At 38.3% G+C, this 13,533-nt stretch overlaps 1 protein-coding gene across 1 annotated transcript in view; it reads right to left on the bottom strand.

Annotated features, from left to right (window-relative positions):
• Nucleotides 1-13,533, bottom strand: part of MED12L (mediator complex subunit 12L) — a 352,689-nt gene that overhangs the window by 240,040 nt on the left and 99,116 nt on the right. The window contains exons 12-15 of the mRNA XM_017854932.1: nucleotides 10,254-10,385; nucleotides 7,355-7,481; nucleotides 4,902-5,116; nucleotides 2,164-2,340 (exon numbers count right to left, since the gene is read on the bottom strand). Of these exons, the coding sequence (XP_017710421.1) occupies nucleotides 2,164-2,340; nucleotides 4,902-5,116; nucleotides 7,355-7,481; nucleotides 10,254-10,385 (651 nt within the window). The remainder of the gene's footprint in view (nucleotides 1-2,163; nucleotides 2,341-4,901; nucleotides 5,117-7,354; nucleotides 7,482-10,253; nucleotides 10,386-13,533) is intronic.

Raw genomic sequence — 13,533 nt, 5'->3', positions numbered from 1 at the left:
TAAATAAATTTTTACTAAGAGTAATTTCCAATTTACAAAGAAGTTGCAAAATAGTGCACAGAGTTCCATACCCATTCAGCCAGTTTCCTCTAATGTAAATGACTTAAGAGAACCACAGTATATTTGTTGAAACTAAGAAGTTAACATTGGTATATTACTATTAAATAAACTCCGGATGTTAATATCGTCTCCCTTTTAACCCTGAATATTTTAAAACAAATCCCAGACATGACAGTTCATCTATAAATTCTTCAGGATACATCTCTAAAATATAAAGCTACCCTTTCTGCTCCCCTAAAGAAACTGTGAGGTTATTCCATTATAATGTAAATGAATAATGTCTATAGGTAACAGTTGAAAATTATAGATATTATTCAGGCAGTGATAAATGATATCCCTGGACATAGAAAAATTAACAAAACATGGATTGTTAATTGTAATAAGGAAAAAAATATGGGTTTGATAATTTGACAAGTTTTGAAATGGCCCTGGACATAAAAAAATTACCAAACAAGAGACTTTTAACGGTAATAAGAAAAAAATATATGGGTTTGGTAATTTTGAAAGTCATTTCAGGAGATATTCCAAAATACCAAAATAAATACATAAATAAACAAACAAACAAACAAACAGAATACTTAGTTTTGCAGACAAAACTCCTAGAAGACACCCAGGAAATAACATAATACACCTACATTGACTTTTTTTTGTTTGTTTTGAGACAGAGTCGCACTCTGTTGCCCAGATTGGAGTGCAGGGGTGATCTTGGCTCACTGCCAAGTCCGCCTCCCGGGTTCATGCCATTCTCCTGCCTCAGCCTCCCGAGTAGCTGGGGCTACAGGTGCCCACCACCACGCCTGGCTAATGTTTTGTATTTTTAGCAGACACAGGGTTTCACCATGTTAGCCAGAATGGTCTCCACCTCCTGACCTCGTAATCCGCCCATCTCGGCCTCCCAAAGTGCTGGGATTATAGACGTGAGCCACGCTCCTGGCCCAATTATGCTTTTTATATGTAAAAGTAACACTCGGTGAAGAAAATGACTCACTGAAATTGCACTTAAAATTAAAATCCAGAGAAAAGTTAGTGAACCCAAGAATAAACTTTTTTCAAATTTTGACCCAATTTTTATTTCTAATATTAAGAAACCAATTTCGTTACCCTTTAGAATAAAGCACATCACTTTGCTAAGACTCAAACGGTAAACTTCCTGCCAAGCATTTCCCATTTGCTATACAATTCTTAAATTCAATCAGTCCAAATCCAAGTCTGTCTTGTACAAGCCTCTATGAAGTCTTACCCAATTTTTCAACTAAAATGCTCTTGGTCTCTCCAATACTCATTCTTTGAGAGTGGAAGGTGCCCAGAAATGTCAATTGGCTCACCTTTCAGTGAGAATTTTGAGTTTTTACTCAATTATTGCACATATTTGAGAGTTTGCCATTTATAGATGTTTGTCTCCCATTTTTCCTATGCCTCAAAAGTCTTACTGACTAGAAGTACCTACCATAATACAGTGCACATAAAAGTTACTTGGTAAATTCTCTTTCAAATTAAAACACATTTAGGCCTGGCACAGTGGCTCACGCCTGTAATCCCAGCACTCTGAGAGGCCAAGGCAGGCAGATCACCTGAGGTCAGGAGTTCGAGACCAGCCTGCCCAAAATGGTGAAATCCTGTCTCTACTAAAAATACAAAAAATTAGCCAGGCATGGTGGTGGGTGCCTGTAATCCCAGCTACTAGGAAGGCTGAGGCAGGAGAATCACTTGAACCTGGGAGGCAGAGGTTGTGGTAAGCCGAGATGGTACCACTGCCTCAAGCCTGGGCAACAGGAGCAGAACTCCGTCCCAAAAAAAAAGGAAAGAAAAAAAAACACATTTAGACATCACCTACAGTGACTCACATGTTCTTTAATAAAAGGATACTAATATAGAAAATCTCATTTTCTAAATCTAATTAGCCACTAGTATCACTACAAATTGGGACAACATCAGTACATAAGCTTAAGATCAGAATTAGAACAGAAGCAGAAGCAAATGCAAAAAACTCACCTGCTATCATTATGTATTAGTCAAGAAAATAGTTGAATAATCTGACATTCAACAGTTATTGATCTTATAATAAAATAATCAGGGTGTGGATTAACTGAAGCAATGACTTACCAGAGGTATAGGAAAATGTGTTGCATACTGTAAGTGGCGAAGGAGGTCATAATTGGATGGAAAAATTAATTCCCTTGGCTTTTCCCTCTTCACCAACTTCTCACAATTAACTGACATTCTTCTGCCCAAGGAAGTGTTGGCATTCTCACAGGACTCTCCAGGCATAGGAGAAAAAATCTAAGTCATGTAAAACAAATGTTGGAGATTGTAAATGAAAGCAAGCAAAACCAAACCACAGTGCTACATACCAAAACACACATATAAGACACTTATACACCTTTTCCTACTTCACCACTGAGTAAAAAATATGAAGAAATTTTGTTAATTTCCGCAAAATTCATTTTCAGATCAGTACAAATCTGTGATCACCCCCCTCCATTTTGTAGATGAGAAAATAACAACCACACACATAAGAAATGTGTCTACACTACCTGGAAAGCTAAAGATAAAAGCAGAATTATGGGTAAGCATTTTCCTCATAGGGCTACATTTCCTACAGAAACATATACATAATAATAAACTAGTAAGACTAATGAATAATAGACATAAAGATTTTGGTCTGTACTCCAAACAATATTTTTTTTAAGTTATATATTGTGATTCACGAGGAAGAACACATTATAATTATATTGAAATAAAGTAGAAGAATGTATAATAAGCCCAAAGCCACCAAAGCTATTATATAGAAGCTGAAGATACACATAGCAAATCAACACGGACTGTCATGGTGAAACTACATTCACACATTAGTGAGATGATGATGACCTCAAAATGAACAAAAGATTCAGACAGCCAACTAGGAGGACAGGAGTGTTAGAATTTACAAAGTAGGCCATGCAACCAAAACTGAGGATGACCCAATTGTGTCAGATGATAATTGTACCAAAGGAGGAATATGGTAAGATTACATAACACAAATGCGCAAGTCATTTTGAGAAACAGAAGGATCGAGACAGACTGGGATGGGGGCGGGTTAACTCTTAACTGTCAATAAGAATCAAAGATTGAACCTACTGGAAATTCCGAACCAAAGTCAGTTTTAAAGTCACTCTTGTCTACTTCATCAAAAATGTTAGTGGTTCCTGAGTCAATGCCCATATGCGCCATAATACTCTGTTCCTGATAATCGCCAGAGAAAGAAAGTAACATAGTAAGTTTTGGAGTTCATCAAGAAACTGAAGCTAAAACATGACAGTGGGATTTTTTAACCATCTCTGTCTTTTGTTCCCCATACTGTTTTCTTCCCCCACAAACTCAAGGAAGCTTTAAGACATGTCTTGCTTTGAACAGTCGCATTCTTTTCCCTCATGATGAGAAAATTTAACTTCCATGATATTTTAAGAGAAGAGCACACAAACATCCTGATAAAAAACAAGCATCCATAATTTCCTTCCTTGGGCTATTTTCCATCACATACTTTAACCAACTCTTCTTATTAAGAAAAATATAAGACTCTATATGAGATACAAGACACTTTAATATCTATAGAATAGAAAAGAAAAGCAGGATAGAAAACATGTAAACAGGTAAAAGAACTTCAGTTTTAGCCTTGTAATTCCTACTGTCAATAAGGTTAGAAAAGTGTTTAAATATTTTAAGCCGACACCATTTTGAAAACAAACCTTAACAGTATGAACTATGAACCCATGTTTGCAATTCTACTACCAGGTTTTAATTATAAGTGTAGCTACTGTTTTCTAAAATATAATGGTATATTGCCTAAACTGTCAGGGTTTTTTTTTTTTTTTTTTTTTTGGGAGACAATTTTGCTCTTGTTGCCCAGGCTGGAGTGCAATGGCGCAATCTCAGCTCACTTCAACCTCTGCCTCCCAGGTTAAAGCAATTCTCCTGCCTCAGCCTCCCGAGTAGCTGGGACTACAGGCACACGCCACCACACCTGGCTAATTTCGTATTTTTGGTACAGACAGGGTTTCTCCATGTTGGTCAGGCTGGTCTCAAACTCCTGACCTCAGGTGATATGTCCGCTTCAGTCTCCCAAAGTGCTGGGATTATGAGCATGAGCCATCATGCCCGGCCTAAACTGTCAGTTTTTAAGCAATTGTCACAAGTTCTCATCATTTTCTACAACTTCCCATCACCACCTCCATCTTTTTTGCCTTGAAAATTTCAGTAAGTATCTGGAACAATATCCAAAATATCCAACATACCAGAATTTGGCAGAAAATTATAAAGTCACGCTTATAGCATAAAATAATTTGTTGAAAAGGTCACTTCTATAACATTTGAGAAATAGAGATTAAATTTTTAATTAACTGAAATGAAAATATGTGTTGTGACTAACACAGAATTTCCCATTATGAATAAAAGAGTGATATAAGTAATGAATGCTACATTAGGGAAAAGATGATTCTTAGAATGAAAACTCAGCTGACACTTAAAGGTCAAAACAAGTCCAGTTTTGAGATACGATGTTAAAGAAAAACTAGAGATTAGAAACATCTAGAACTGAAAGTGCATAATTTCAATCCTATGAAAAATGTTATGGCCTGTCAAATATTTTCATTACAGTTTTATAGCATCCAAAGGGAAATTCTGGAAGACATAAGAAGCTACAGTGTAAATATCTTTCCCTCTTGAGATGTAGAGATAAATAACCACTGGGGCAAAAGAATACAACAAAAAGCCATCACTCTTCCACTACTATGTGACCCATCTGAATGTGATTCCCAGTAGAGTTTAGGTTTTGGGAAAGCGGGGCATCGTATCCAGGGCCGTACCTCCATTTTTACATCATGGTCCTTTGAATAGTGTTCGTCTGCATTTTCCCCTGCTGGTGACCGCGGCCGGGTTGAGGCAGTGACTGACAAATCTCCTCGAGATATGAGGGTACACATGTATGCGTCATGGGAGAAGACGTCATGGCGGATGAACTCGCAGAAGAGCAGCACCAGGTTCACAAATTCCACCTTTTCACATTCACTGTTTGGGTCCGCTATAGAGAAACAAATTCAATCAAGAATTCCTTGACCAGGTGATAGAAAAATAACTAATTACTAAGGCTTAATATTTTCATTACTCTTCACAATCAATCTTTCTGGAAAAAAAAAGATCTATTGGAAGATTTACTGAGGCACTAGATTTTTGAGCAGAACTGACAGGCAGGTTTTGATTGTCCCACTATAAATGAAAAACATCCAGTATGGTAAACATGATTACAAGTTTAAAGATAGTAGCCCTGCCCAGGTGCGGTGGCTCATGCCTCTAATCCCAGCACTTTGGGAGGCCAAGGTGGACAGATCACCTGAGGTCAGGAGTTCGAGACCAGCCTGGCCAACATGGTGAAACCCCATCTCTACTAAAAATACAAAAATTAGCAGGGCATGGTGGTGGATGCCTGTAAGCCCAGCTACTTGGAAGGCTGAGGCAGGAGAATTGCTTAAACCCAGGAGGCGGAGGTTGCAGTGAGCCAAGATCATGCCACTGTACTCCAGCCTAGGTGACAAGAGCGAAACTCCGTATCCAAAAAAAAAAGTAGTCCTTAATAGCCATTCAAGTACTAATGTAAACAAGCAAAATTTCAGGATCAGAAAAAAAGACAGGAGGACTAGACTGCTGTCCTCTGGTTTTACTAATAGAACAGTTCATGATGGTTTTTTCTAGCTTGAGTGCATCTGTGCAGTTGTGAGAATATGGGTGCACATTTTCAAAGGAGATTTTACAACTGAACCACAATATAAATGGTGTTTGAAAAAATGTAAGCAGGATCCACTGAAAAGAAAAGGAGTAACTGAATAAAAAGAACACAAAGATGGAGCTCGGCAGATTATTTTTATTCATAACTAGCCTATTTAACTCACATTATGACTTTCAATACTGTCACTGCACTCTAAAGTTTTGTGTCTATACCTTTAAGATAAGATTCAAAATTTTTAAGACTAACCTGTAAAGCTCAATCCTTGCTACCATCACATTCACAAACACCAATAGGAGACACATTTATCCAAGGAAGCTTAAGCTCAGTTCCCTAAACCTTGAGCCTAAATGTTTCCTCTTGCTCCCTACCAAACTCAGTGCTGAGCAGCCTCTCTCAGAGAACAGATCAGCTTTTTCTGACAGACAGTAAATCAGATGAACTAGCAAAGGCACAGGAGTAAGGAGTTTTTCCTAAAGAGAGAACAATAATGGTGAAGAAATGAGGCAAGCAAAGGGCAAATGTCTGTCTCCCCCAGGATACAAGGTAAGTTAGAACTGCTAACTTCATGCCTGACAATATACTTTCTGCTATCAGGGATCTCTTCTGTCCTTTCACTTTTCTGCTTCCTTTTCCAAGAATTACTCCTCCCTATATTCCAACGACTAGATTAGCTCCAGCGCTTGCTCTCCTTCTAGCCTAGAAGCCACCAAATAACTGAGAGCCGCTTGTCTCAAAGAACCTCACCCGCAGGTCTCACTCAACCCAAAATGAGGCCCCTTCTCAGAGGACTCAAAAGAGTACTGTTTGTTGTTGCTTTACCTCTTTCTTCACAAGCAACTTCCTCCTCCCCAACCTTTTCTCCCCTTTCTATTGCTTTTACTTTTGCCATTTTCTGTTGTCTATCTTAAGATCCTCCCTGCTGCATTTTGTCTATGAAAAATCTCAGAATAGTATCAAAGCTGTGAGCTTCAGAGTTCACACAGTATTTCAAGTGTTCACCACAGTCTGAACCCACCAGGTAGCTATTTCAGAAACCCTGAACTCCTCACTAAAAAGGCAGAAAAAGAGCTTGAGATGACATAAACATCCCAGAGAGTGTAGTGAAGCAGCCAGGCATCTATAAATTACTTCCTTGTACCATGTCTCTGGCTATAGAGTACTGTTACCTGATTCCCCCCACTGCCATATTTAAGAGCAGGAACTAGAAAATCAGAAATTTAGAAAACTACTAAAAAAGAGAAAATTCCAAACCACAATCAATATACAGACAAATGTCACAGGACCTTACTTCCTTACATGAAGGAGTGAGGTGACTTTTTAAAATTATTTTAAAGTCTTTGAAGCTTGACTGATTTTAAAATTGCCTAAAAGTCTCCATTAAAAAACATGCCACAAAATTTTGCTCAGTAAAACATACATTATATTCAGTGCCAAGAATATTAAATAAGATCCAAATTTTTAAAAAAGGAATTAGCTTTAAACAAAAAAATCAATGCCTTATTTAAGATCTAGAGGCAAAGAGCTTTCTGTACTTACACAAAGAGGGGGCCTGTGTATCTAAAAACCTTAACAGCACATTCTGGAAAACAGGCAAACTGGATCCAGCAAGAGAGGATGAAGAAATAGACTCCTTCTCATCTAAGACTTCTGATTCACCACATCTCTACAGATTAAAAATAAATAAGCAAAGTTAATTACAGAAGTATAGCCATAATGGATCATGAATTCGTTAATTTGTTACTAACATTTAAGTGCTCAGGTAAAACATGTAAAATTAATTGATATGTCTGTACTTATTTAAGGGACCATGCATCTCAGATGAATATAATTTCTAAAAGTTGGAAAAAACTACCCCAGAACGACTCAAATGATTTCAAAAAATACCCCTGAAAAACATTATTCATGTGAATTATAAACTCTGCACAGTATTCTATGAGTGCCCACTACATATATTATGGTACAACAAACTATTCATTATCCCTATGCAAAATTGCTAAAAATAATTTCAGGTTGTCTTCATTTTTAAATAGTTCATGTTTAACTGTATTCTCCCTGAAAATATTGGGGTATATATTATTGAATTGTTTTGTCAGGAGGGTTTACTTATTAGTGTGTTTGGAGAAACATGGTATCAAATGAGAATGCTAACATAATTCCCCTAAGAATATTCTTTAACTTATTCATCACATTCCACCAATAAGATCTCTCAGAACCTCTGGGAATGTCCACAGTTCATGAAATACCTCTATGGAAGTTATTTAACTTCTATTTTCTTAAAGACAGAATTTACACAAGACCAGAAACTTGTTTTCTATTCTTTGTTATTTTCCTTTGATAATTCCCATTTTCATTACTCTTCAATATCAAGAATATTAATTATGTTAAGAATATCATATTTTTCCAATCTATTCTCTTTTGTGAAAGTCAAATTTTAAAGATGGTGATGTTTAACAAAAAATCAATTTTAAATATCCCTGAAATAATACACTTTTAGATATAGATACACTTAGGCTATTAAAATTACAGGGTAATCTATATGTGAACCTCTTCTGAAAGGGGAATGTGTATGTTTGTATGTCTGGAATAGAGGCAGGAGAAAAGTGGTGTAAAAAAACACACAATCAGAAGGAGCAATGAAATATTTGAGAAATTCCATTTTAGCTGCTGAAGTTTATGGACTGCAATTCACCACAGAATAGTCCAACTATTCATAATGTATGGAAGAAAAGCAATGAAAGGCTTTTCCTAATTTGCACACTGTACAATGGGTCATTTAGCTTACACCTTAACAACAGTATCTTCAAGTCCCAGTTTCAACAATATGATCTTCTAGTTTTGGTGAATACAACTTTCCTCACAGGAAGAAAAAAATGTCTATAAAATGTTCTTCCTATTTCATTTTTACTAGCTTCACAAGAAGGAGGTGTATTATCAGCAACACAGAGAGCCAGCTAAGGCTCATCCAGTCAAGGAACCAACACCTTCTGAGCATCTACTATGCACGGAGCACTATTCTGTGCCAAGGACCCAACACTGAACAAGATGAGTGAGCTTTCTCCTGTCCAGCTCACCTTCTAGAGGGGGAAGCTAGGTACTAAACAATAAGCAGATTAACTAGATGAATGTGCACTGCAACAAGGAAAGTATAACAGTGACGTGAGAAAGAGTGCTTGAGGGGTAGAATGCTGATAACTTTGTTCACGTGGTGATGGAAGACCTTCCCAGGTGACACATGTTGAGCTAGGAATGCTGGAAAGGAAGGAATACTTCTTCAAACGGGAATGCCAGGAAGAGGCTGGCCATGCAGACTTGGGAACAGAGTCTGCCACCTAGAAGGAACAACAAGAGCAGAGGCCTCAAGGTGACACAGTGTGTTTTCTGTATTGAAGGGGTAGAAGTACCAAGGTGAATGGAGCTGTGACCCCGAGGAGAAGGGCACAAGATGAGGTGGAAAAGGCAGGTAAGGTAGCTCAGGAGATGCTACAAAGGCCAGTCAGGAGACACAGAGAGTATCAGTAAAGGGACAATGTAATCTATTTACATTTTGAAAAGATTGGCAGTTGCTGTGTAGAGGAAGTAGAGAGATGAGGTAAGATGCCTCAAAGTTGCCAGGTGAGAGATGACAAGGACCTGGTCAGATGATGTACACACATTCCCCATAGCCATCCCTGCTAACAGTCACAGGCAGAAAAGAAGGCCTGCTTAGAAAATTCCCCGCAATAAAAGCAATGTTGACGAACTTAGTTTTGCTTTCTCCCTTATAATTTATTTTCAAGGCTGTAATTGCTCTCTCTGGGACCAGAATATAATCTCAAAAGCAAAACAAATTGGTATTTATAATATCATAATCATAACTGCCTCAAAAAAGTATATCCAAATCCACTAAAATATGTAGTTGTAAATTTCATAAAAGTTGGTATATCTTATACACATTTGCACATGTATATTGCACATGTGTATGTATGTTGTGTATACGCATATTTCAACATAGCAAAGAAACTTCCTTGTTCTAAATCAGATGCTAAAATTTTATTATTTTATCTTTGATTTACTTTTGTAGAGAGAGAGTCTCTATCAACCAGGCTAGAGTACAGTGGCACCATCATAGCTCACTGCAGCCTCAAACTCCTGGGCTCAAGAGATTTTCCTGCCTTCTCCTCCCAAAGCACTGGGATTATAACAGGTGTGAGCCATTGTGCCCAGGCTAAAGTTTTATTTTAAAAGACACCATTTTTAAATTAGTTCAGAATATAAATGGCTGCATCAATTTAGAGAGATTCTACTATGTGAATCTTCCCTACGTGAATTTTTACATCCTCCCTTTTTTCCTCAAGAGCAAAAGAATAACATAATGAGGGTAAGAGAAAATGATCTTCCCCAAAACAGTATTTTTTACATTAGGCCATTCAACAAGCAGAAAGAAAATGGAACCTACCTCTGCCTCAATTTCTGCTTGCCTCTTCTCCAGGAGTTTTGCCACAGCCATGGCCCTGTGCTTGCCAGACCGTTTGCAGCTCACGGCCCATTCACATAACAGCGTCACCACAGCTTCATCGTTGGGCGCAACCTAATGACCAACAGAGAGGGGTACCAGCCACATCAAATGAAACATTCACCCAGCAGGAGTCAGGAAGCAAGCAAGGGAATATCTAACGCTTTAAAGCTTTCTTCCATGTTTTATTATAGTAGCTTTAGAAAGCGCTTTCAAATCATTTCTAATTGAAATACAAAGAATAAACCTATACAAGGAAAGAAATAACTCACACTGAATCTGTGACAATTCCAAAAGAATCAGAGCTTCCCTGCGGATGCCTTCACTTACACAGGGACATAACCTAGCCCCAACTACTCTCTAGAACTCAAATTTCAAAACCAAACAGTAAGGGAAAAAAACACCACTGATTGCCAAGAACAGCTGTCACAAAGTCAAAGTACATCACTCTACTGTTGGCACCCTCAGACTCCCCACTCACTCAATGCCTCATTCAATAAATAATTCTAACAAGCCAGGTTATCCAGTGACCCACTCCAATACAAAATTAGAAGGAACAAACCAGAGGGGATGCTGGAATGCTGGTAAGACACCCATCCCAATGGAAATAACACACACAAAAAATGACAGCCCAGCACCAAAAAGAACCAACAATTAAGAGCAGACACAGTCAACCACGGACAGCAACCAGGTCTAGGTAGGGCTCAGCATGGCGACCAGAACTGTCAGCCACAGTTGCCATGGCCTAGAAATAGGCACCAGCGACTGACGGTGAGAGGATGTTGAGGACCCAAGAGACGTGAGTCGCGGGATGGGGGTGCAGGGAGTGGTAAGCAATGAGATGGTACTTGTGTACGATCTGTCCTTTCCTTTTAGAGGACTGACGCTGACCAACAGGACATAAACTACAAGCTTTTAATATGTCCCCATGGGTATAAACATTATGCCAGAAAAACTAGATAATCACAGCATTTGCACTACAGGCTATGTGGAAAGTTAATACTTTAGAATCCATAAACTCAATTAAGATTACGATATGGCTATGAGCACACTCCACAGAAGAACATACATACATGCATGAACTTAGCATATTTCGGAAGGTTTGTGCAGTCTGAAAAGCCATCCAAGAATCCCAGAATAAGTATCCCTGATCAGCTTTAGACGCTAGCAAACAATTCACATCATGAAATGAGTTTATTCCAAGATTTTTATTCATCGTACCCTAAATTTTGTCATTTAAACACGTTTACCCAAACCAAAGAAATGAGTTACCTGAGGCAGATACCTCAAAGGGAGTTCTGTTTTCCTAATTTAAAACAAGTGAAAGAAATGTTTGAACATAACATTTCAAACAGAAAGTAAACTGGGAGGATTTTCTTCCCAGATTCACTCTAACCTACATAAAGATAAAAATATAAAAGTCAATCCAGTGAAGGACCACATGCTTATAGGTTTAGAACATTAAAGATAACAAAAGAGTTATCCTAAAATATGCTTTCAGTTTTATTAGTCTAAGCAGTAATATGCATCATATGCAAATTTACAAAGATTTTTTCTACTGCATCTTCAACATTACATTAAAATGTGCTACAAAAAAAGAAACAGGTGATTTTAAAATTTAAAAACTTCTTTTCCCACTGAAGATTTTATGTGAGATTTAGTATCTATGTGAAATTAGTGAGACATATAGAGGAACTGTATGTGATCGGTAATGTCTCAACAAGTAGGTGGGAGAACAGATTTCTTCAGATCTACTGAATGAACTACAACAAAAGAGAAGTCAAAACAAATCACATTACCACATCCCCTTTATAAACCAAAACAATAGCCAGTGTGCCCACATCATCTCTGAGAAAACAATCACAAATTCATCACACATGACACTCTGAAGATCAATAAGCTGAGCACAGTGTACACACAGCATACATGATTCTGAAAAGGCAGGAGAAAGACAAATCCGATCTGGGCACCCATAACGTGCATGAGTGTTACGTGCTGTTAGGGATAGGAAGGCACATTTTCTTGCTCAAGAAGCTTACACTCCTCAAGAGATAAGAACCAAACAGCGAACACACAGCAGAATAAGAGGCTCTATACACTGCACATCAACAGGGACAACCCAGGGAAGGTTTTATGACAGGCAGGTTTTATGAGAAGGTTCAAGGCATGGTCTTGAACCTTCATATAGTCACACTGTTAACCACAGTTTTATCCAGAGAGAGGACTATAGGATATTTTTATTTTCTGCTTTTATCATGCAAAAGAAAAACACTGTTTCTATTATGGGGAAAAAATGTAAATCGGCCTTGGAGGAAAATGTAAGATTTTGATAAATAGAAAAAAAATGTAAAGGACAGAAAAGACCTGTCTAAACATAGTGGAAATCATACACCCTCCTGCAGCCTTGGGGTATAACCTCCACTTACACGACTATGTGCCAGGCACTGTGTTCTGCCCTATTTATATATATGATCTCATTTTACCCTTACAGAAACCTGAAAGTAGTTACCCCAACTGTGATGAGAGGCAAGCTAAACCCATGCCTCCAACCCCAAACTCACCCCTCAGCTACTAAAACCCATCCACTTCCTGGGCACCTCCACCTGCTGACAACAATCACCTGACCCCAAACTAAGCTCATCCTACCCCTAAAATACATTTCTTGTCCTGTGTACTTTCTCTTAGAAAATGGCATCACCATTCAGGTCAGAAAGCTGAGAGTGCTTCTCTCTCCTCAGCCACATTCTAGCTACACTCCAGTTTGAGCCCCTCAGACATGCTATGCCCACTTCCACCTCGGGCCTCAGTGTTGGCAGCCCTTTCCCTCCAGTGCATTCCTTAACCCCAAGTTTCACAGAGCAGCCCCTTCTCTCCCCTAAAATCTGGAGGATTCAGGCAGACCAGAGGTACCCTGGCCACCCTTGCAAACATCACGCTATTTCGTTTGCTTAGCAGTGAATGCTGCTATCTGAAAATGTTTTCTTCACTTATTTACAATTTTACTGTCTGCATTCTCTCACTAGTAAACAAGGATTTCAAGTGGGAACATCATGAACAAAGCCACTCAGCAGGCCCACTTACAGAAATCCTACGAATGACAAAAAAACTCAATCTAATTGAGGGCAAATATTGGGTTTATCTTATGGCATACATCCAACAGCAGTCCGAATGAATTTTAAAAAGTAAAATAAGGAAGCACTGTTATAACACCTAGAGCATTCAC

The sequence above is a fragment of the Rhinopithecus bieti genome, unplaced genomic scaffold (assembly GCF_001698545.2).
Source record: "Rhinopithecus bieti isolate Rb0 unplaced genomic scaffold, ASM169854v2 scaffold_36840, whole genome shotgun sequence".
Classification (NCBI taxonomy): domain Eukaryota; kingdom Metazoa; phylum Chordata; class Mammalia; order Primates; family Cercopithecidae; genus Rhinopithecus; species Rhinopithecus bieti.
This window is presented reverse-complemented; position numbering and strand designations above follow the sequence as displayed.